Source organism: Lithobates pipiens, unplaced genomic scaffold, assembly GCF_037356315.1.
Source record: "Lithobates pipiens isolate NorthernLeopardFrog02 unplaced genomic scaffold, aLitPip1_a1.2 Scaffold_8, whole genome shotgun sequence".
Lineage (NCBI taxonomy): Eukaryota > Metazoa > Chordata > Amphibia > Anura > Ranidae > Lithobates > Lithobates pipiens.
In genome coordinates, this window is record NW_027507903.1 from 183,277,142 (window position 1) to 183,302,363 (window position 25,222).

The window sequence follows — 25,222 nt, forward strand, 5'->3', positions numbered from 1 at the left end:
CCCTTTTACTTTCACTCTGCACAGATCATTCCTTCATTGGATTGTTTTGCACTAATGGACTGTTTTTGAATTCTTATGTTGCATTATTTAGATTGAGTTCTATTTTGCACATAGACACCTTTTCACTTTTTATGTACAATTGATATTGTTGAACGATTTGGAGTGCTCCCCCCCCCCCCCTTTTTATATGTACAGTAAAGTTGCTGGTGTACAGTATACAGCGCTGTATGTGGCCAGAGGTTTGGGAGCGATGGTGGATGGTGACCGTGCTTCCTGGAGAAACTCGAGAACAGTTGACATCACTTCTGGGTGCTCTGAACGCATGTTACGCCTGCCCTACCCAGCTGGGGGTCACTCAGGAAGCGCTGGGAGCCACCATCGCCCCTGAACCTCTGGACACATACAACACTATACTGTACACCAGAGACTTTACTGTACATACAATGGCTTTACATGGATGAGCACCAGACTCCTTAGCATTGTGAGTGTAGTTCTTTTGTTTTTACATTTAAACTACTGCTCATATATCAAGACGGCGCTCAACATATCCAGTCAAAAATGTTTAAAAAATATTGCTCGTCTTTCAAAACGCTCGTACACTGTGTTACTCACAAACCAAGGTATTACTGTAAAGTTCAACTTTCTTAAAAGCTCGCAATACTGAATATTTTGGTGTTACAATAAACCTATGAAGGTGTTTTTGGCAAACTTTGTCCATTTTATGGCCATTAAAACTTTAGAGATCTGTCCTTTTTTTTTGTGTTGAAGCAATCTATTTATTTGTGCTAGGAGCTGATGCTATAGCCACTGGGCATTACGCCAGGATATCCCACGAGGATGAAGAAATATTTCAACATCCATTTATTAAAAGTCCTCAAAGTCTTTTCAGGAATAGATTTGAAGTTAGAAATGGTAAGAGTTCTTTCCACATCTTTCTGACAAGTATATACCTTATCAGTCATTGGACAGCTTCCAGTTTGTGATGTCATTTTGCTTTGATACTGATTAGATAGGGCACTGCTGATTTATTTGGCTTCTTCGTGAGTTCTTCTAATATTGTACATTTTGAATACAAAATAATGTTTGATAAAGGGTAGTTGGGCTAACTACTTTTAGGCTCCGTTCACGTATATGCGAATTGGATGCATTTTGAACTGGATCCTATTCACATGTCCTGTGACTCAAATTGGCTTTCTGTGGGGCCAGTTCACATATATGCGGTGCAGCGGCAGTCCAAATTTGCTTCAAATTTAAAGCGAGTCCTGTGCGTTTTATGAGCACTGCAGGGGGTGTCAGATGCATATTCCAGACACATTGCCTTCTATAGAAGAACATCTGAATCGCACATCCGATCAGTTTTGAGCATGAATTTGATCCAAAAAAACAATTTAAATAGAAAATGGCATGGGGTCTCCCCCAAATCCATACCAGACCCTTATCCAAGCATGTTGGAGGGGGGGGGGGGGGTGGACAAGTGAGTGCTCCCAGACCACTCCCTCCTGAACTATACCAGGCCACGTGCCCTCAACATGGGGTGATGCTTTGGGGCAGGAGGGGCTCTGCCCTCCCCCACCCCAAAGCACCTTGTCCCCTATGTTGATGCCAGGGGTTGTGGGGGCTGGGGGGGTCCCCACATCCCACCCTCCCCATATGTAAATGAGTAGGCACAGGGGTGTCAAACTGGTGACTCCAGCTGTTGCAGAACTACAAGTCCTATTATGCAGCTGCCTGTGAGAGTCATGCTTGTAACTGCCAGCCTTGCAATACCTCATATGACTTGACAGTTTGACACCTGTGGTAGGGTATACATGGTACCCCCTACTCATTCACCAAAAAAGTGGCAAAAAGAAATGAAAACACAGACCATTTTTGTGAATTCCTTTTATTAAAAAACTGTCAGAACACAATAGCTCAGCGGGGGAGATGGCTATACTAACGTCTGATTGTTAGTATAGCAGCTCTTACCGGAGCTGACAGTCCCCCCAACCCCTTCCCTTTTTTTTTTTTTTTTTTTTGTCTCCAACCTGCTGGGTTGAACAGCAAAAAACTAATAGTGTGCACCAGGCTTAATGGTGTCCCTTTAGAGAGGAATGCAATCGGAGAAGGCTCTATTGTTCGGTTTTTCCAATGGCTGCTGCAGTTAGGCAAAATTAAAAATTCTTTACTTTATCCTTGGAGCTTTAGGGTCCTTTCACACGGGGCGGATCAGTGGTGATCCGCCCCGTGGATATCCGCTTGCTCAGCTGGGATCGCCAGAGCGATCTCCGCTGAGCAGGAAGAGGACAGGTCTGTCTCTGCGCAGGGACAGACCTGTCACAGCGCCGCTCTCCCCTATGGGAGATCGGGTGACGACGGACCGCAGTGTCCGTCGTCACCCGATCCGATGACGGATGGAAAAATAGCTTTTTCCTCCGTCACACTTTTTCAGATTGGAGCGGGTCGGATGGAGCATCCGTTCAGGTTTTTCAGGCGGATCTGAACGGATCGTCAGTGTGAAAGGGGCCTTAGAGAGATCATTTTATAATAAACGTAAAACCACGTGAGCTATAACCAGCTAGCGGTCGCTCTGTAGTCAAGTTCTAATTTTTGGTCGATTTGGACTTTCAGTTACATTTGCTTCTGTTCTGCAACAGATGTGAAACTTCTCCAGGCTGTTGACCAATTGAAAGACCAGACTTTCTTCCTTAGTCAAATACCACAGTATGCACTGAGAAAAACCTTATTTCCACTGGGAGGATTGACAAAAGACTTTGTAAAGAAAATTGCCACAGAAGCTGGATTTCATCATGTTTTAAAGAGAAAAGAGGCAAGAACTTTCTTTATTGTATTATATCTGTTTTTTCTTTTAATCTTTTCATCTAGTGAAAGAGTTATGAAATAATGAGCGTTACGTTTTATGTGTAAATTACACTGCCACCAACAGATAATGTACATCTTTTTCATGTAGAGCATGGGAATATGCTTCATTGGTGAGAGAAACTTTGACAAATTCATACTTGAGGTACGTTTTCTTAAATACTGAGTTTCGGTAAATCATTTTGTCTCAAGCAATGTTCACTGCTCATTTTATTATTTTTTTATTTTAAGTATTTAGAGCCACAGCCTGGGAACTTTGTTTCTATTGAAGATGGGAAAATTATGGGAAAACACAATGGTAAGCAGAACATTTTCATCCTGTTGTCCTTATGTGACTTCTGACATTTGACCTAAAAACATGTTGATTATAGTAGGGCTGCAAATAACTTATTTTCATAATCAATTAGTTGATCGATCGTATAAAAACCTCAGTGTGGTGTACAATTATTTTTATTTTTTTTAAATGGACAATTTATTCTCAAATACCGTATTTATCGGCGTATAACACGCGCCGGCGTATAACACGCACCCCAAGTTTAGGAGGGAATTTTAAGGAAAATAACTTTTAGGAGGGAAGTTTAAAAAACCTTACATTTCTATGCCCATCAGTGTCATCTGCGGCCTTGTCCACCAGTGCGGCCTTGTCCACCAGTGCGGCCTTGTCCACCAGTGCGGCCTTGTCCACCAGTGCGGCCTTGTCCACCAGTGCGGCCTTGTCCACCAGTGCGGCCTTGTCCACCAGTGCGGCCTTGTCCACCAGTGCGGCCTTGTCCACCAGTGCGGCCTTGTCCACCAGTGCGGCCTTGTCCACCAGTGCGGCCTTGTCCACCAGTGCGGCCTTGTCCACCAGTGCGGCCTTATGCAGTCTTGTCCCCATTGCAGTCTTGTCCCCCATTGCAGCCGTGTCTATTTTATTTTTTAAAAATGCCGCCGCCGAGATACAGAGCCGGATGTGTATCTCGGCGGCGTGCGGTAGTTCTCGGCGGGCCTTCGGCTCTTCTTGGGCAGCTTTCGGCTGCCGAGAAGAGCCGAAGGCGGCCGGAAGTTCTCGGCCGCCGAGAACGGCCGAAGGCGGCTGAAAGTCGCCTTGAAAGGCAAAGGCTGCTGAAAGCCGCCCAGAGGCTCAGAATTTGGGGGGATCGGCGTATAACACGCACCCACGATTTTATACGCCGATAAATACGGTATCTGTATGCAGTGGTAAATCTAAAAACAAGCTATATGGTTGGGGAACACAATATGTAATCTACTCCCAGATACCACAAGAGATATCGATAGACTTTGTGTGTACATACACACATCGTATTGGGATGCCTGCATTTACACCACGCACATGAGCTTTATTGGCATCCCAGTCTTAGTCCATAGGGTTCAATATAGAGTTGGCCCACCCTTTGCAGCTATAACAGCTTTAACTCTGGTGTGCAGCCTTGTTGAAACAGGGGCCATCCCCAAAATGTTCCCACAAAGTTGGGTGCATTAAATTGTCCACAATGCCTTGACATGCTGAGGCCTTAAGAGTGTCCTTCACTGGAACGAAGGGGCCAACATCAGTGCCTGACCTCACAAATGCGCTTCTGGAAGAAAGGTCAAACATTCCCATAGACCCACTCCTAAACCTTGTGGACAGCCTTCCCAGAAGAGTTGAAGTTGTTATAGATGCAAAGGGTGGGCCAACTCAATATTGAACCCTACGGACTAAGACTGGGATGCCATTAAAGTTCATGTGCGTGTAAAGGCAGATGTCCCAATACTTTTGACACTATATTGTATACAGTATCTCACAAAAGGAGGTACACCTGCACATTTTTGTAAATATTATATCTCCATGTGACAACACTGAAGATGACACTTTGCTACAATGTAAAGTAGTGAGTGTACATCTTGTATAACAGTGTCTCAAAATAACTCAACACACAGCCATTAATGTCTAAACTGCTGGCAACAAAAGTGAGTACACCCCTAAGTGAAAATGTCCAAATTGGGCCCAATGGGCCATTTTCCCTCCCCAGAGTCATGTGAATTATTAGTATTACAAGGTTTCAGGTGTGAATGGGGAGCAGGTGTGTTAAATTTGGTGTTGTCGCTCTCCCTCTCTCATACTGGTCACTGGAAGTTCAACATGGCACCTCGTGGCAAAGAACTCTCTGAGAATCTGAAAAAAAGAGATGTTGCGCTACATAAAGATGGCCTAGGCTATAAAAAGATTGCCAAGACCCTGAAACTGTGCTGCAGCACGGTGGCCAAGACCATACGGTGGTATAACAGGACAGGTTCCACTCAGAACAGGCCTCACCATGGTCAACCAAAGAAGTTGAGTGCACGTGCTCAGCGTCATATCCAGAGGTTCTCTTTGGGAAATAGACGTATGAGTGCTGCCAGCATTGCTGCAGCGGTTGAAGGGGTGGGGGGTCAGCCTGTCAGTGCTCAGACCATACGCCACACACTGCATGAGACCTGGGATTCCTTCTGGAATTTATAAGCAGTTCCTGTTTAAAATGACAGTGACCATCCTTTACAGGGTCGTTTTTGGATCAAACTGCACAGTGTGTAGTAAATGGGCTTCATGTTCTTCAACAGGTTTAAAATATTGCAGATATTTGTTTTTCTCTCAAACGAACAGCAGACATTCAGAATACAGTCTCCTATATTGTTTCTACTGAATGCTTTGCTTTGCCAAGTCCTCCAATAATTTTTCTAATTGGTTCATAAAATTTAAATAAATAACTGTAAAACAAAAGGCCAAATTGGCTGATCTAAAAATGTCAGCTATCTGTAATAATTCAGTGACCCCCCCCCCCCCCCCCCCAAAAAAAGGTAATTTGCAGTGGAATGGTCTTGCCAATGACATGTTCATGGAACAGAGAACACCAAAAAGTAATTGAAATGGTGACTTGTGGTTATCTTTCCAAAAGGACTCCTTTTTTATGTTGCATAGTAAAAATGATCATACCCCCTCATTGAAAAATCCCCCCCCCCCCTTCTTCTTTTATTTATTATTATTTTTTTTTTTTATAATTTTCTCCTGTTTGAAAGCATCATTGTGATAACTAACTAGTGGTGTGGGTTTTTATTTTATTTATTTTTATTTTTTATTTTTTTCGGTGATTAGGATGGTTTCTCTTCACACTGGGCCAAAGAGCAAGAATTGGTGGTCTGCGAGATGCTTGGTTTGTCGTTGATAAAGATGTGACCACAGCAGAAGTTTTTGTGGTAAGTGAAGCTTTTATGACCATGTGTGAAGGAAGACCTGTGATGTGATACTAAGGCCCCTTTCACACTGAGGCGGCTCCTTTCACTCCAGTGTGAAAGCTGGAGGGCTTTCACACTGGAGCGGTGCGCTAACAGGACTGTAAAAAAAAAAGTCCTGCTAGCAGCATCTTTGGAGCGGTGTATTCACCACCCCTAAACCGCTCCTACCCATTGAAATCAGTGGGGCATCGCGGCTATACCACTGGAAAAGCGCCGCTTTGCAGGCGGTTTTAACCCTTTTTCGGCCGCTAGCAGGGGTTAAAACCGAATAGCGCAGCTAAAACGACGGTAAAGTGGTGCTAAAATTGGTGCCGCTTTATTGCCGACACCCGCACTGCCCCAGTGTGAAAGGGGCCTAATTGTTTTGATTGTAGCCCAGTATATTTTGGTGCCATTATTTTCAATTGTCTTAACTGTTGATAAATAGTGTTGCTTTATTGCTTTAGTCACCATAATGCTTTTTTCTCTTTCGTTCATTGATGGACACAGCTCCTTAATTCTTGACCTGTGGGTTATCACGCCACCTTCAGGAGAGGACTAGGCAGAACATGTAAAACGGGCATGTCCAAAGTCTGGCCCTTGGGCCAATCACGTCTGCGGTCTGGTTTTGAATGGCCCGTCTGGCTATCTAAACCAGCCTTTCATAACTAGTGTGCCGTGGGATAAGGGCTGTCAGATGAGCCTGATCCCCAGCACTGTGAGAAGCTCCGTTGGCTTCAAAATCCCACAATTTTTTTATTTATTTTTTTTGTATGTTGCACCCATGCTTAAAACCCTTGTAATGTTCAAAAGCGATCCCTTTTATTTAAAATAAATATATATACATACACACACACACACACACACACACACACACACACACACACACACACACACACACACACACACACACACACACACACACACACACACACACACACACACACACACACTGCCTTGCGAAATTATTCGGCCCCCTTGAACTTTTCAACCTTTTGCCACATTTCAGGCTTTAAAGATATAAAATTAGAATTTTTTTTGTGAAGAATTTTTATTTTTTTCCAGCAAAATTGAAGTAAGTTCTTTAAACTTTTTGCTGCCAGGCCTGTACACCGTATGGATAATGCTTCCAGCAGGCCAGGTCTGCACACTCTATGGTTCCATATTGCTCCTCTGCTGGAAGCTTATGTTCACTATAGTGACCATGAACTTATATAAGAAATGTTCAGCAGACTCTGCTGAACAAAACAATAGCTCTGATCAGAGCTATTCACCTAAAATGACACCGCCAACTCTCTACCTCTCGCCCGCTGCTTCTTCTGCGCTGTTGTAGGTTATACTCTGTTTGTGTGCAAATGGGTGTTTTTAGTGGGGTTTTTCTAGTGAAAATGGCTTTTTTTTTTTTTTTTTTTTTTTTTTTTTATTCATTTTTTAAATAAAAATAACTTTGTGCAAATATTGCATGGCCTTAAAAATTGAGCCCATACATAGAATAGCAGGGGGGTCACTTAAATGGTATCCCACACATGACCCAGTAACGGCAGCCAAGAATGTGGCTGAGCAGCACTATGATAGAAAAAGATCATCAAGAAACATACCTCATAATTGAGTATCGATGCATACTAGTATTAGGAGGTAGACAAGAAGCAAAGCCAGCCCATCTCTGACTATAGGTAGTATACCGTATATCAAACAGTTTTGGATAGAGTGGAGAGATATTAGAAGGGCTGTCAGATTAATAATGCTGTCTGCAGCCCCGTTAGGGAGATTCACCTTCTCTTTTTGTCCTGTTTACCATTATCATTGAAAGGGAAAGTAAAAGAAAATCCCAAATTTTGGGTTGTCCCCAGAAAAGTAATAGAGGGGAAATCTTCCAATGGGGACACTAATTTTGGTGACCTGGGGGTCCCAAAGGAATTCTCTTAATCTGCAGAGATTTCCTCTTGCTTCCTGTTTTGGCTATGGGACAGGAAGGGAAGGGACATCCTTTGCAATGGGACACAAATGGGGAGAAAAAAAACTCTCCTCTCCATTAACGCTATCCAAAATGGAGGGGAAAAAATGTTGTGTATAGTTCTGCTAAATAAAAAAAAAAAAAAAACACATAACGGTGGTTTAGTGTCACTTTAATCTATAGCTGGAGAGACTGTTGCCTTAAAAAAAAAAACTATGGGGCAACTGGCTTGGTCCCCCCCCCAGCTTGGCCCTTATGTTACTGATACCTCAGACTGCTCTCTCAGTAAAATATACTGCTGTTTTTGAGTTGCTCTCTAATCTCACAGTATCCTAATAAACTAACAATCATACTTTCCTCCACTGTGCAGCTTGTTTTGCACCATGTGGCCCTGATCCTCGTCTTCTGGGCTTCACTTGCAGCGCTCGTGACTCCTCCTCACATCGTTAAACCCCTTGGGAGAAGCGTTCTCCATGGGGGTTACCTTAAATGCCAGACTCAGCCCCCCGCGTCATTGGATTTGATTGACAGCAGCAGGAGCCAATGGCTGTGCTGCTATCAATCTATCCAATCAAGAGCCAAGATCCTGGTGAGATCCCCAGATAGCAAGATCGCGTCTCTGCTGAGGTAAGAAAAACAGGGGTGGATGGGGGGCCGGTCAGTGTCAGAAGTTTTTTCACATTTAATGCATAGGATGCATTAATGTGAAAAAACACAAGGGTTTACAACCCCTTTTTTTAAATGTTCTCGAAGTAGATCATCCATCGACAGGGTTTTTTCTACTTTTTATGGTCCATTGAAGATGAGGCAATTCATCACTGTGCTTCAGGTTTACAAGCTAGAAACAGTCTATGAAGACTGTAGATGTTTGTACTTGCCTTTTATATACACTATTGGGTTATTCCCCTGTAAGCCCCTACTCACACTGCTGCGATTTGACAGTCCAAAATTGCACGACAAGTCGCACCCCATTTGTGCCTATGGAACACATCGGTGCAATGCACTGTTTGTGAGGATTTCATGTGCAACTTGCCTTTTACATCTGTGTATTAAATCGCACAGATGTCTGCAAGCTGCATATGCAATAGCACTGACTGGCGGCTTTGAAATCTTGCTGAAGTAGAGTGTCTTCAAAGCCGCATTAGGTGTAAACCGGTACTAAGGGCTAAAAATATTGCTTTTCTGGTGGATGCAGTATGTTTTATTGTGAATTGGGGGTTGACCGATTTATACGGGCAGCCGATAGTCATATTTTATTTTATTTTATTTAGGAATCCGTATCAGTAACAAACTTTCCAATATTGCCTCAAGTGGTTGTACTGGGGTGATGCGTGCAGCTGCTGGCATCATCTGCGGTACCATTCTTTAGAGCGGACAGTGGGCTTTCTTGTGTAATAACAACCGATGCAGCTAAGCAGCCGCTCTGCTGTTATTACAAGTAGCAGGAGCCGCCGTTCAGCTCGGGTCTCCTGTCCCACCGGAAAGCCCAAGCAACCAGCCAGCACATCCGCCAGCTGGCCAGGTCTCAGATCTAGTGACAGGAAGCGATGTCCTGACGTCACTTACGATTATGCTAATCCTAAAGGCTCCAGTTCTAAAAAAAATAGAAAGTATTCAAAAATGCCTATCTTGATGTTTGAAATACTTTTAAGTGCAGAGGAGAGGTTTGGGGTCTTATAGACCCCTGATCCCTCCATAAAGAGTACCTGTCCCTGCCTATTGCTGTCACAAGGGATGTTTACATTCCCTGTGACAGCAATAAGTGATTAACCACTTTAATACCCGGCCATAGTCATATGATGGCTACAGATGGGCTCTCCCATCCTGGGTGAATGTCATATGACGGCCTCTGTATTTCGCCGCTCCTGCGGGGGCCCGCAGCGAGGCGATTGTGGATGAGCTGCCCATCCCCGATCTGTGGGATTTTCCTCCCCATTGCCCATCCCCCCCGATACATGTGACCGGCCGTGTCCAATCACAGCCAGTCACATGTACTGTGCCGTTATAGGGCTCATGTACGCGCCTAGGACACGTGCAGAGCGCCGATCGGGGATGCGGCTTGTCACCCTTACACAGCCCAACCCCGATCGCAGTAAAGAGCCAATGAAATGAACAGAATGTAAACAAACCACGGTAACGAGATGTTACCGGGTTCTCCTCCTCACACATTGGTCATGTGTGAGGAGGAGATTGCGGTAACATCTCGTTACCCCTCAGTGTACACACCAACCACACAGATTACCCCCCCCCCCCCCCCCCCCCCCCCCATTTTCTCCTTCTGAATCTGTCTTTAAGGCATGAGAAAATGTTGTGCTTTTTTTTTTTTATTCCAATCTTTAAAGGCTCCGTGTACAGACCACCTTCAAACGGATAGAGTGCACTGGACCTGTCATCACCCATCACAGCCCGTCTGAGTACCTGTCACCAGCCCGTCTGAGTACCCGAGTAGCCCATTGCAGCCCATGCCTCATAGAATACACATTGGGGTGTTTGCTTTCCAAAATGGGGTCTTTTTGTGGGTAAATCTATTGTCCTGGTGCTCCAGGGCCTTCAAAAGTGTGATGGGTAGGAACGAAATGAGATGTGTAATTTATGCTCCTAGAACGCCTGAAGGTACCACTTCCATGTTGGACCTCTGTATATGGCCAGGCTGTGTAAAAGTCTCACACGTGGTATCGTAATACTCAGGAGGAGGAGTAGCAGAATGTGTTTTGGGGTGTAATTTTTGCTATATACATGCTATGTGTTAGAAATATCTTATAAATGGACAACTTTGTGTAAAAAAAAAAAAAAAATAAAAAAAAAAAAAATTTCTTTCCACGTTTTCTGAAGACTTTTGTGTAAAAAAATTAACCACTCAAAAGACTCGTAATGCTTTATAGAATATACTTTGGGGTGTTTGTTTTCCAAAATGGGGTCATTTTGTGGGTAATTCCATTGTCCTGGTGCTCCAGGGCCTTCATAATTTTAATAGGTCGTTAGGAAATTAGAGGTGTCATTTATGCTCCTAGAACACCTGACGGCGCTCCCTGCATTTTGGACTTCTCTGTGTGGCCAGCCTGTGTAAAAGTCCCACACATGTGGTATTGCCATACTGGGGAAGAGTTGCAGAATGTATTTTGGGGTGTAATTGGAAGTATGCATATGCTGTGTATGAGAAATAACTTATGACAATTTTGTAAAAACAAAAAAAATCTTCTTTTTCCCAAGAATTGTGGGAAAAAATTACAACTTCAAAAAACTCACCATGCCTCTTACTAAATACCTTGGACTGTCTACTTTTCAAAAAGGGGTCATTTGGGGGGTATTTGTACTTTCCTGACATTTCAGAGCCTCAAGAAATGAGATAGGCCGTCAGTGCATCAGGTGTGATCAGATGTGATCAATTTTCAGTGATTTGCACTCTATAACTTTCAAAGAGACTAAATAATATCCACTAATTTGGTTTATTTTTACCAAAGCGAAGTAGCCGTATAAATTTTGGCCCAAATTTATGAACAAAAATGACTTATTTGCAAAATTTTATCATAGAAACTGTTTTTTTTTTCCACTTATGCCGCAAAAAAATAAAAAACCCAGTGGTGATTAAATACCGCCAAAAGAAAGCTCTATTTGTATGAAAAAAAAATGATAAACATTTTGTTTGGGCTCAGTGTTGCATGACTGAGTAACTGCCATTCAAAGTGTGAGAGCGCTGAAAGCTAAAAATTGGTCTGGTAAGGAAGCTGTATAAATGCCCAGTATTGAAGTAGTTAAAAAAAAAAAAAAAAAATGGTAAAAATGTAAAAAAAACTTTAAATCTGCAGAATATATCGGCAGCTGATATTGACTCTCTGCCTTAAAAGGTATATAAAATAAATAAATAAATAAAAAAAAAAATCGGTATCGGTATGGGCCCAGAAGACAGACAGACAGACAATCGGTCGACCCCTAATTTATTTTTTTTATTTTTATTTTGTTTTCTCCTTCTGAATCTGTCTTTAAGACCCCAATCACACCTGAGCGTTTTGTAGCTTGATGCCTGAAGCTACAAAACGCTGGAGGGGAAAAAATCCATTATTCTCAATGGAGATGGTTCACATCTCCACTCCAAGTCGCCTGAAGCTCAAACAAACAAGTTCCAGACCCTTTTTTGTCGCGCGAATCGGGCCGATTTGGGCATTTTTCTTCCTTTAACATTGGTGACCTTTTGCCCTGCACAAATTCGCCGCAAATCGCGCGTTTTTTACTGCGTTTTTTTACCGCGATTTTGCCGCAAATTTGTGCAGGGCAAAAGGTCACCAATGTTAAAAGAAGAAAAAATGCCCAAATCAGCCCGATTCGCGCGTGTGAACCATCTCCATTGAGAATAATGGATTTTTTCCCCTCCAGCGTTTTGTAGCTTCAGGCGTCAAGCTACAAAACGCTCAGGTGTGATTGGGGTCTTAAAGACAGATTCAGAAGGAGAAAATAAAACAAAAAAAAAATAAAAAAATTTGGGCCCATACCGATACCGATTTTTTTTTTTTTTTATCTACCTTTTAAAGGCAGAGAGTCAATATCAGCTGCCGATATATTCTGCAGATTTAAAGTTTTACATTTTTACAATTTTTTTTTTTTTTTTTTTTTTTTAACTACTTCAATATTGGGCATTTATACAGCTTCCTTACCAGACCAATTTTTAGCTTTCAGCGCTCTCACACTTTGAATGGCAGTTACTCAGTCATGCAACACTGTACCCAAACAAAATGTTTATCATTTTTTTCATACAAATAGAGCTTTCTTTTGGCGGTATTTTATCACCATTGGGTTTTTTATTTTTTTGCGGCATAAGTGAAAAAAAAAAAAAAAAACAGTTTCTATGATAAAATTTTGCAAATCATTTTTGTTCATAAATTTGGGCCAAAATTTATACGGCTACATCTCTTTGGTAAAAATAAACCAAATTAGTGGATATTATTTAGTCTCTTTGAAAGTCATAGAGTGCAAATCACTGAAAATTGATCACATCTGATGCACTGACGGCCTATCTCATTTCTTGAGGCTCTGAAATGTCAGGAAAGTACAAATACCCCCCAAATGACCCCTTTTTGAAAAGTAGACAGTCCAAGGTATTTAGTAAGAGGCATGGTGAGTTTTTTGAAGTTATAATTTTTTTCACACAATTCTTGGGAAAAAGAAGATTTTTTTTTTTTTTTTTTTTTTTTTTACAAAATTGTCATAAGTTATTTCTCATACACAGCATATGCATACTTCCAATTACACCCCAAAATACATTCTGCAACTCTTCCCCAGTATGGCAATACCACATGTGTGGGACTTTTACACAGGCTGTCCACACAGAGAAGTCCAAAATGCAGGGAGCGCCGTCAGGGGTTCTAGGAGCATAAATGACACCTCTAATTTCCTAACAACCTATTACATTTGTGAAGGCCCTGGAGCATCAGGACAGTAGAATTACCCACAAAATTACCCCATTTTGGAAAGCAAACACCCCAACGTATATTCAATGAGGCATAATGAGTCTTTTGAACAGTAAATTTTTTCTCCACAAGTCTTTGGAAAACGTGGAAAGAGTGCAATTTTTGTTTGTTTGTTTGTTTGTTTTTTTATACAAAGTGGTCAGTTTACAAGATATTTCTAACACATAGCATGTACATAGCAAAAATTACACCCCAAAATATATTCCGCTACTCCTCCTGAGTATGGCGATACCACATGTGTGTGACTTTTTTTACACAGCGTGTCCACATACAAAGGGCCAACATGCAGGGAGCGCCGTCAGGTGTTCTAGGAGCATAAATGACACCTCTAATTTCCTAACGACCTATTAAAATTATGAAGGCCCTGGAGCACCAGGACAATGGAATTACCCACAAAATGACCCCATTTTGGAAAACAAACACCCCAAAGTATATTCTATGAAGCATTACGAGTCTTTTGAGCGTTTTTTTTACACAAACGTTTTTAGAAAACGTGGAAAGAAATTTTTTTTTTTTTTTGTTTTTTGTTTTTTTTTGTTTTTTTTACACAAAGTTGTCCATTTATAACATATTTATAACACATAGCATGTATATAGCAAAAATGACACCCCAAAACGCTACGCTCAGGTGTGAATGCAGCCTTAGGCATGAGAAAATGTTGTGCTTTTTTTATTTTATTTTATTTATTTTATTCCAATATTTAAAGGCTCCGTGTACAGACCACCCAGCTTTGTACAGAGACCACCTTCAAACGGATAGAGTGCACTGGATCTGTGAAGACCCTCCTGCAGAGTTGGTGAGGTACAAAATGATGGATTGTCATTTCAGATTTCAACACCAGATGGCGCTAGGTGAGTTCTAATACTTGAAGTGTGGTTTATAAGCAAGAACCAAATAAAATGGCAAGAAGTTGCTTAGTACTTGCATGAATTTTTTTATAACAATTTATATTATCTGTCCAATGCCCACAGAAATCAAGCTTATGTATTATGTACATATAGTTTCCCAAAAATGCACCAAATTGCAAATTCAATAGTATGTATATCTCAGATCTGCTATTTTAGTGTGCCTTTCTGTATATAGTTTTCTTAAGTGAATATTTTTTTTTTTTGTGAATTTGTTGCAGCCTATTTCCTTAGGCTTCATGTACACTGCTGCTGGTAAACGGATGTTTAGGAGCAATTGGGTGTTTTTTATTTATTTATTTTTTATTTTTTTTCAGCTGCCCCTGAACTCTCCTCTGTTATCTTCTCATTTTTCAGTACATGTACACAGGGTTGTTTAGTTGTTTCTAGGTAGTTGAGTTGGAAGGCAAGAAAATGGGTTCAGACGGATGTTCAGAGGCATTTGAAATGCCAAACGCCTGTAACCGCTTCTAAACGCAGTAAGGCTTCATGTACATGGGATGTTGTTCAACCTCTCCTGAATGATTTAACTTGACAGCTAGAAACTGAAAAACAAACACTAAAAACAGCCGTTTAGCCACGTTTACATGCCGCATTTGAAAAAAATAAAATGTATATATCATTTTATTTTTTTCAAAATGAAACGCCTGTAAACGAATAGCGGCTAAACATGTTACCACATTTTGGCATTTTGAATTGCCTCTGAATGCATTTTTTTGGGTTCCAAAAAAAGCCTCTAAATGCAGTTGCCTAGAAACGACAATAAACGACCCTGTGTACATGTACTGATAAGATGACATAAAGTTCAGGAGCAGTTGAAAAAAATCCTCCTCCCTCCTCCATCACATGGGGGGGCTGACATGACCCATAGTGTCTTCCCAGTCAGAGCCACCAAGGTTTTACCGCTCTTAATCCAGCCATGTTCAGAGTTGAGCACGCCAGAGAGGAGAGGTCAGCGATTTATATTTTTCAATGTTTCTCCTCTGCTGGCCATCCTAATTATTTTTGCATGTATCGTCCTAAATTATTTGCACTGGTTATGGGCTCCCAGGGGCTGCAGGAGGGCCCCTGCCACCATCGTGTACATTCACCCTATTTATTGATGCTGGTGACCTGTCTTTGGTGCGAAATATGATGGCAAGTCAAAAAAATTTTTTAATTCTCACATGCACAAGCTTTTGCTCTGCATACACAATAACCAGTAGAATCTTCTGGATTTTTTTTTTTTTTACAGCTTTTTGTTGACCTTATGGGTGTGTTTGTATATCATTTCTGTAAGTATTTAAAATTTATAAAAAAAAAAAAAGAAAAAACTGAGATAACGTTATAGGCTCCATGCACACTGAAGCTCAAAAAAGCTTTTTCTGGACACCAGATTTCGGGCAGAAACGCTGGTTGAAAAAGTGCTTTTAACAGCGCTTTGTACTAGCGCTTTGTACTAGCGCTTGAGCGTTTATTAGCGTTTTTAATAAAAATACACAGAGGACATTCCAAAAATCCCAAAATCCATTAAAATAATAGAACGCCGAATGTACCAATGTAACAGTGTAATAGCGCTATCTGTATTGCGAGTAGATAGGGTCGTGACAGCACTTTGTGTTTATGATGTTTCTCTGACTTGCACAGTTGTATGTCTTGCATTTTTTTCAATAAAATCTTTTATGGAAAAAAAAAATAGAACGCCGAATGCCAATTAATGCGCGTTTATGAGCGTTTATCGGCGTTTGCCGTTTTTTGGTGGTGAAAAACGGCACTTTGAATGCGAATTTCTGGCGTTCAGAAAAAAGCCCATAAACTCCACTGCTCATTAGGCTGGGTTCACACTGCTGCGGGGGGAGATCCGGATGTGATTCGCACAGCAAATCACATCCGATCTCCGTAGCAATGCGAGTTCAGCCATACAGATAGTATGGCTGAATTCGCAGCGCTCCCGCAGCAAACTCGCACGGGACCCTTTTTTGGGTCCGCAACAGAATCGGATCGCATGGGGGTTCACACCATGCGATCCGATTCCTGTGCGAGTCGGCAGATCGCACTGCGATATGCCGACGGATCTGGGGGTGTCATTAACATAACATTGACACTCCCAGCCGTCCGCATAGGGCAGTGTGAACTGCCGGCGGGAGGTGTGCGATGCGGGAAAACGCCGCGGATTTGCGGCGTTCCCGCATCGCAGCGGTGTGAACCCGGCCTTAAAGCTAAAAAAACTTCCATGTGTGCATGGACACACAGGCTAACAGAGTGGAGTTTATGGGCTTTTAAAAACAAAATGCAGTTTATGAGCTCCAGTGTGCATGAAGCCATATAGCGCCGACTCCTGAAGAGCACGCGCTATGCGTTTTTCAAAGTTAAGGTTATACCTAAACTGCAGTTTGGTTTGGGTACAATTGTCTAAATTTGGACTTCAGCATCAGTCTGACTGGGCTATGAGATGTTCTGCCTGACCACAGGGGGCACTGTCTCTTCTGGCGGGTATGGAACTATGGTCTGGTTGGGTGCTTAAGTTACTCTCTCTCGGAGCCTGCCCAGTGGGAGTGGCGCTCTTGCTGTGCTTTCTGGAAGAGGGTATTTAAGATGTGGGCGTCACGTTGTTCAGTGTTCTGTCCAGAAGGATGTGCTGACTTCATGGTCCTGGTCCTCCTGACCAGCCCCCAGGAAGGCTATGGCCTGGGGTGCGGATCCACTCGATCTTGATGTCTCGAGGCTGGCTAGCCCGAGGCAAGGAAACTAAAGGAGGGTTTTGAGGTGGTTGGGTGCCGTCTCCGGTTTGGAGAGACCCAGGGGCGAACTCTTCAGAAGAAGACCACTTACGGTTTGGTTTCTTAGAGCCTGGAAGGGCTGAAGTAAGCAAGAGAATCTGGTCTTGTGGATATCGCCAAGCTGGCTGAAAGATCCAGGTTATCCCACGAGTGTTCTTTTATTAAGTTTAGTTTTCCTACGTGTTCTACAACAACGTCTGGCAGGGACTTATCTTGTATGTTCTATAACAACGTCTGTGGCAGAGACTTGTTCCTGAGTAAGCACCTTGTTGGCTGCTAGACCTTGTGAGAGAGGGACTATCCAACTTGAGTGAACATCCAGTTGTGAATGGCTATTCTTTGGATGCAGTCAAAGTAAGCAAGTTCTTCAATATTTGACTTTGACACTAAGAGTACCTGAACTTCCTTTCCAACCCTCTGATCCCAATTTAAGAGACTGTTCATTGTCTACGTTTTGTAAATAAAATCCATTCAAGTGGATCTGTTGTCAGTCTCGAGTTACTGGGCCAACTACCACGGGACACCCCTAGACATGAAGTGAGGAGAAAAGAGTAATGGTAAGCCCAAATCTAACCAGCAGCTCCTTCAGGGGTTAGTGCTACATTAAACAATTTTTGGCATAATAAGGTACAGTTCACCCACATACCAGGTTTATGGTTTGCTCATATAGCTGTGTGCTTACTTTTTAGGTATGCTCTGAATAAATTATTTCTGCATGTACATTACTGTGCAAAAGTTTTAGGCAGGCATAACGACATGCTGTAAAGTAAGAAGAATGCTTTCAAAATATATATTTTAATTGTTTTGCATTTTTTGTGGCACAATTAAAAATAATCTAAATCAAATTAATATTTTGTGTGATTATTCTTCAAAACGGCATCAATTTTTTTAGGTACACTTGCACACAGTTTTTGACGGAGCTTGGCGGGTAGGTTGTTTCAAACATCTTGGAGAAATAACCACAGATCTTCTGTGGATGTAGGCTGCCTCAAATCCTTCTGTCTCTTCATTTAATCCCAGACAGACTCTGAGATTAGGGCTCTGTGAGGGGGGAAACTATCACTTCCAGGACTCCTTGTTAGTTGATTTATTAGAGAGACTTAAATAGCACTGTCAGTTTACACAGCTCTTTACACATCTATTGTACATTCACATCAGTCTCTGCCTTCAAGGAGCTTACAATCTAAGGTCCCTAACTCACATTTGTATGTATATATATATATATATATATATATATATATATATATATATATATATATATATATATATATACCGTATATACTCGAGTATAAGCCGAGATTTTCAGCCTCTTTTTTGAGGCTGAAAGTGCCCCCCTCGGCTTATACTCGAGTCATCGCTGTCTGCCCGCTCGATCAGCGTGTCGAGCAGACAGACAGCGGCCATTCGATTCAAAAGCCGCGCCTCCGGCTCCGCCTTCGCCTGTGATAGGCGGAACACTGAATTTCCCAGCAGCCTGTGTTCCGCCTATCACGGACATCGTATCATCCTCGTACTACGGACGAGGATGATACGACGTCTGTGATAGGCGGAACACAGGCTGCTGGGAAATTCAGTGTTCCGCCTATCACAGGCGAAGGCGGCGGCGCAACTTTTGAACTTTACAATGGCCGCCGACGAAGAGGGCACGGGACGGCACGGCACAGGACGGGACGGGACGGGGGCAAGGCAAGGCAAGGCAAGGCAAGGCAAGGCACGACACGACACGGGACGGGACGGATGCAAGGAGGCAAGGCACGGGACGGAGGCAAGGAGGCAAGGCACGGGACGGAGGCTCGGGACAAAGGTAGGCTGGACACACACACACACACACACACACATACACACACACACACACATACACACACACACACACACACACACACACACACACACACACACGGATGGAGACACACACAGGGATGGATGGATGGATGGATGGAGACACACACACACAGGGATGGATGGATGGATGGATGGAGACACACACACACAGGGATGGATGGATGGATGGACACACACACACAGGGATGGATGGATGGATGGACACACAGGGATGGATGGACGGACACACAGGGATGGACGGACACACAGGGATGGACGGACACACACACAGGGATGGACAGGCATGTCTCACCCTCGGCTTATACACGAGTCAATAAGTTTGCCAGTTTTTTTGGGGGTAAATTGGGGGCCTCGGCTTATATTCGGGTCGGCCTATACTCGAGTATATACGGTATATATACACGGGCCAATTTAGACAGGTGCCAGTTAACCTACCATGTTTTTGGAGTTTGGGTGGAAGCCCGGGGACCCAGATGAAACCCACGCAGGCATAGGGAGAACATGCAAACTCCAAGCATGTAGTGCCATGGTTGGGATTCGAACCAACGACCCTAATGCTGCTAGGCAGAAGTGATAACTTACCCTCTGTACTGCCCATAGTTCTCAATGACATTGGTAGCATGTTTTGGGTCTTTGTCCTGCTGTAGAATACATTTGGGGTCAATCATACATCTCCCTGATGGTATGGCATGATGAATAAATATCATTTTTTTTTTTTTTTTTTTTTTTTATTCAATTAACAAAATGAAGAATACAGGCAAACTATTAACACTTCTATTTCTGAAAGCTTACAGCATTTTTCACACTTGCGTAAAACTTTTGTACTGTATGTACCGAAAATTAAATAAAAACTATTTCCTTTTTGCTTTGTTAAATAAACCATCGTTCTCTGTCCCTACACATACGTTGGTGATCAGGCCAATTAATACTAACCTATGTATGAAAGACTTGTAAAGTACACTTACTCCATCCAGTAACCCTGGAACTTAATTGAGAATATGAACAGTAGACAATCAACCAGAAGTCTCCATTATCCATCCCACCTGATGAAGGTACCCTGTACATACTTTTTTTTTTTTTTATTTCTTTGTGAAGAGTCATTTTGTTTCCGTTCTTGTTGAAATCGCAGTCCAATGTACATGTGTTAATAGGCATACCTTTTACTATCCACCATTTGTTCCTGTCGCAGGGATCCTGTGTAAATTTGCTTGACATGTCTGTGTTATTTTAGGAGCTATTAGAAAGTGTGTACAGCATTCTGTGGGACTTCTTTTTTAATTCCACATAATGTACCGAGAGCGCTCTGTAATCCCCAAGAAATTACCTGTCGCATCTTGTTGGAATTGTCTGACTATTTTTTTGTCAATGGTTACATTGTTCAGAGGTTAAGGAGAAGCATAATTGCTATGGGCATGATAGTGAATATAAAGCAAAATTTACACCCTGCATAGAGGTGAAAACTGCTTGGCATTTGGTTAAACGTGGTCTTCACACACATCAGATCAAAATGTTCAAATGTGCTCCATTTTGGAATGTGACTAGCAATGTGTCATGAGAGAAATATGGAAACTTATTTCAGATGTCCTTGTGAAAAGCCATTATGTCTGTTATGATTGCCCAATGGTTATAATTTTGAGTCACTAATTGGTTAGCGGCTTTGATTTATGTTGATAGGAAATGCATTAGACACAGAGGCCTTGTCATTTGTATTGTCTGTACGGACTTGGTCCCATTGGACAAAAAATGGCTACAAGTGCATCCTACAGGAAGGTTCACACCTTTGACAAATTTTTGCTATCCCCCTGGTTTACTGCAGGAGGTTGTAGCTGGGGCCCCTGGACATATATGGGTTGCTTTGTGGCTGATCTGGCTCAAAGTTAATGATTCAGAAAGTATTGACACCAGGCAACTTGCATTTTTAGGAGTATAGGAATGCATATTTATTTCTCTATTGACAAGTTTTTCTTTTTAGTTTTAGCTGCAAAATACTTGATTTTGTTGAAGAAAGTGGTATTTTTCCCACTAAGATAGCTGGTCACATGACCTTTGAAGGTATTACTGTTAAAGTGCAGTCACCTATAGTAGCCAATCAAAATTTACTCTGCAAAAGTAAAACCAATGTAGGATGGATTCTACTAGGTTGCCATCGATCACTTTAACTGATCTCTTTATTAAATGAGGAGGATATAAAGTATTACTGTTAAAATGGAACTAAAGGCCATAAAATACAAACAGGCTATTAATTGCAAAAGAGACTTGCAATAAAATACTTACCTGCCGGTTCGCAGTCCTCTGCAGAATGTGCATGTGCAGCTTGGTTTACATTTCGGACACAGTGCCAGGATGAATAACTCCCATGCATGATATCACTTCGCACCAGCTGATCAAGACGGCCAAAGACCAGGACCTGGAAGAGGCTGAGGAGAAAATGCTGGTGAGGGACCTCGTGGGCATCTGACCATTGTCGGCCCACTTGGCAACATGTTACACCCTAAATACTTTGTGTATAACCTGATCTTTGAAGGTTCAAATGGAAAGTTTATGATAATAATAAAATAAATTAGGACCAATAGACTGAAAAAAATGTATCCCACCTTGAGGGTCATTTGCTCAACTTCCCTCATTTAAAAAAAAAAAAACAAATTTTACAATTTCTAGTTTTGGTTGATAACATTTTGTGCAGCTAAAGCAGCAGACCATTGGTGGAATGATGTAAAATATTTAACAAAGCTGTAAAAACCAAATGTTTTCTTATTCTTTAACACACATTTTTCATGTTTCAGTACCTTGTGTATTAACCCTAAACCAGGATGGCACAGTTTGGGTAACCTTGGCAAAGCCAATAAGAGCCTTGACACCAGGACAGGTGAGTACGGACATGATCCAGAAGTCTGCAATAAGATGCATGTACAATTCTAGGTATCCTTTGCAATAGGAGTGATACTACCTAAGGGTTAATTACTTCTAAAGCGATTTCAGTATTCTAAGGACATAGTTGAATATACAACTTTTTATTAAGAACAGAAACAAGTGGGGCTTTTCTACGTTTTCTAAAATCCCTGCAATATACATAGATCACCCAAAGGTGATTGTGTGTTTTTTATTTTTTTATTATAGATATTTGTATAGCACCAACAGTTTATACAGTGGTTTATATTCTAAATACGTACTATACTTGTCCTTTTACTCATGGATATATTATTTTTTAATTATTCATCAAGGGACATAAGATCAGTAGAATCAGCAATATTGGGCTATATTGCCTCCTTTGAGGAACTGGACACTGGCAAACCTAAAAGGCCTTTTGAACAGTACAACACCACCCTTTCCCATAATGCTCAAGTGGTTCGTGTGTGTGTGTGTGTGTGTGTGTGTGTGTGTGTGTGTGTGTTTTTTTTTTTTTTGTTGTGTAACCTAGGAGGATTGATGTCTTTTCTTAGCTTGAAAAGTATATCCATTAGTTGTAGACCTATTTTCTTAAAGATTCTTGATTTATGTTGCTGAGCTGGAATTTGATATGCAGTATCTGGATTGGCTAATCTTTGGCACCATCTTGGAGGCCATACCCAGTATTGTGGGGCTAGCATGTAATCCCTGCCTCCACTTGACTTCTATCAAATCTTCCTAACTCTCAGGAAAGACCAACAGATACTCATGCTCCCCTGGAAGAACTCTTGGGTCAAGAAGTCATTGATGTTTCTCAAATAGAGATACATAAACCTGTTTGTCATTTTCAAAGCCAAAGGGCCCTCTGAATATCAAGATGCTCAACGGGGTTGATTTACTAAAACTGGAGAGTGCAAAATCTGGTGCAGCTCTGCATGGTAGCCAATCCTGATTCTGATTTCAGCTTGTTCAATTAAACTGTAGCCAAAAACAAAACTGGAAACTGATTTCTTTGCAGAGCTGCACCAGATTTTGTGCTCTCTAGATATAGTAAATCAATCCCTTGTCTTTTAAGGGAATTGTTTTTGCATGGGATCCAACAGATTGGTCCATGCCCACCTCCATACAGGAGACTGTGTGGTCATCATGGATGCATAATTGCATGCCCCCCCCATTTTCCAGCACCTCCCAAAGCTTTGTTTTTTCTGTGGGACAAAACATTACTAGTTTGTTGCCCTTTCTTTTGGTCTGTCTTCTGGAACACTTCAGTACTGTCTGTGATGCTTCTTTCTCTTCTTCTTCTTTTTTCTTCTTCTTCTTTTTTCTTCTTCTTTTTTCTTCTTCTTTTTTCTTCTTCTTTTTTCTTCTTCTTTTTTCTTCTTCTTTTTTCTTCTTCTTTTTTCTTCTTCTTTTTTCTTCTTCTTTTTTTCTTTTTTTCTTCTTTTTGCACTAACCTACAACATAAAATACTTTTGTTCTGCACACCTGTGGGACATAATTTCTCACAACTGGATCATGCTATGGAAGACCTCAATGTCTTAAGTCTTAAAGCGGTGTTCCGCCACCAAAAAAATAAAATGAATAAAATCCAGCAGCTACACATACTCCAGCTGCTGGCTTTTAACAATAGGACACTTACCTCTCCTGGAGTCCAGCGATGTTGGCACCGCAGCTGAGGTTTCCATCAGCTATCGGGTGCTGCCACCACCATTGCAGGTAAGGGTACCCTGCAGTTTAGCCTTACAGCTTCATGCTGGCAACCCTACTGTGCATGCGTGAGGCTCCGCTTCTCTCTCCTACTGGCCCGGTGACGGGGAGCCCCACGATGATGCTGCGGCCTGGACTCCCAGAAGTGGGAACAAGATACCCCCCCGAAAGGTGCCAATTGTGGGACCAGAGGGGGAGAGGAGACAAATGAGCAGAAGTTCCACTTTTGGGTGGAGCTCCACTTTAAATGGAATTTCAAAATGATTCAGGAAAGGAAAACTTTAAACTAAGATTGATATTTCTAGATGGTTGCAACTCAATGTTTTGGCTGCTTGGGCAAGGCTCACCAACCCAGCCTATAATTGGGCAAATATTTTCTTCCATTCTGAAAAGTTCTTATGGCAGATGCCAGCCTGACAGACTGAGGAGGCGTTTTGGACACCGACAGTGTTAGGGAAGGTGATCAACGGCTGAAGCTCTGTATGATTCCTCTAAAGCTGAACTCCGTCATCAGATCCAGATTCAGTAAGACAGCAGTGGCATACATCAGTCATCAGGGAGGAAGCGGAAGTGTTACTGTGGAAAGTCAAGTGGAGCGGATTCTGTCTTGGGCAAAAATTCATGTCCCAACATTGTTTGCTGTCCATATTTCTAGTGTTGCCAATTGGCAAGCAGTTTACCTTGATTATCACCCCCTGAACTTGAGAGACTGGTCTCTTCACCCAGAGATGTTCTCAGGACTTGTGTCTCAGGTGGTGGATGCCAGATGTTTCCCTCCTAGCCTTCACGTTCAACAACGAACTGGACATGTTTGTCTCCAGGTACAGGAATCTGCTGGCTGAATCTGTGGATTCACTGGTTGCACCTTGGGATCAGTACTGCTTGATCTATGCCTTTCTTCCTCTGAAGCTCTTTTATCTGTTCTTCAGGATCATGATGTAGGGCTTTTTGGTGATTTTTTTTTTTCACTGTGCCAAACTAACCCAGATGAGCATGGTACTCTCACCTCATCAGATTCCTGGCAGACACCTCATGGGCCCTTCCTGATCATCTGTATCCTCTGTTTCAAGGACCAATCTACCACCCTGCTTTTCAGTCATTGATTTTGATGGCATGGCTGTATAAACCCAGGTTACAAGAGTTGGAGATATTCTGTCTCAGTCATTCATACACTCCTTAGGGCTAGGAAGTCCACGTAACGCAGAGTCTACACATCACACCACCATTTTTACAAGAACATGACTGCCTTCATATCTTTTTGCAGACCATATGCAAGTCGCAACAGTTTGAGACAAAAATGTAAGAGTGCCAGATTTGTACATGATTTTGTTCAGATTATCATGAAGTCATCTTTGAGTATTCTAAAAGCATTCCTTTTGTTTACATTGCAAGTTTTCAATTTTCTAACTCCTGTTTATGTTGCTTACATGCCAGTTTGCGGTCTTCTACAAAGGGGAAGAATGTCTTGGAAGTGGGAAGATTGTGAGACTGGGGCCTTCATTGTACGTCTTACAACAGTGTGAAGAGAGAATGAAATCTGCGGCGGCAGCAGCGGCGGCGGCGGCAAACGTGTCAGCAGAGACTTTTAAAGCTTTGGATCCACTAACCTGACTGCTGCAA

At 42.1% G+C, this 25,222-nt stretch overlaps 1 protein-coding gene across 2 annotated transcripts in view; it reads left to right on the forward strand.

Moving 5' to 3' along the window:
- TRMU (tRNA mitochondrial 2-thiouridylase) overlaps positions 1-25,222 on the forward strand; it is a 35,382-nt gene that overhangs the window by 9,852 nt on the left and 308 nt on the right. For both annotated transcript variants that reach the window (XM_077473512.1, XM_077473511.1), the window contains exons 4-11: positions 790-912; positions 2,634-2,806; positions 2,948-3,001; positions 3,088-3,154; positions 5,969-6,069; positions 14,210-14,354; positions 21,793-21,875; positions 25,037-25,222. The exon at positions 25,037-25,222 is cut by the window's right edge and continues 308 nt beyond it. In XM_077473512.1, the coding sequence (XP_077329638.1) occupies positions 790-912; positions 2,634-2,806; positions 2,948-3,001; positions 3,088-3,154; positions 5,969-6,069; positions 14,210-14,354; positions 21,793-21,875; positions 25,037-25,213 (923 nt within the window). In that variant the 3' untranslated portion in view covers positions 25,214-25,222. The remainder of the gene's footprint in view (positions 1-789; positions 913-2,633; positions 2,807-2,947; positions 3,002-3,087; positions 3,155-5,968; positions 6,070-14,209; positions 14,355-21,792; positions 21,876-25,036) is intronic.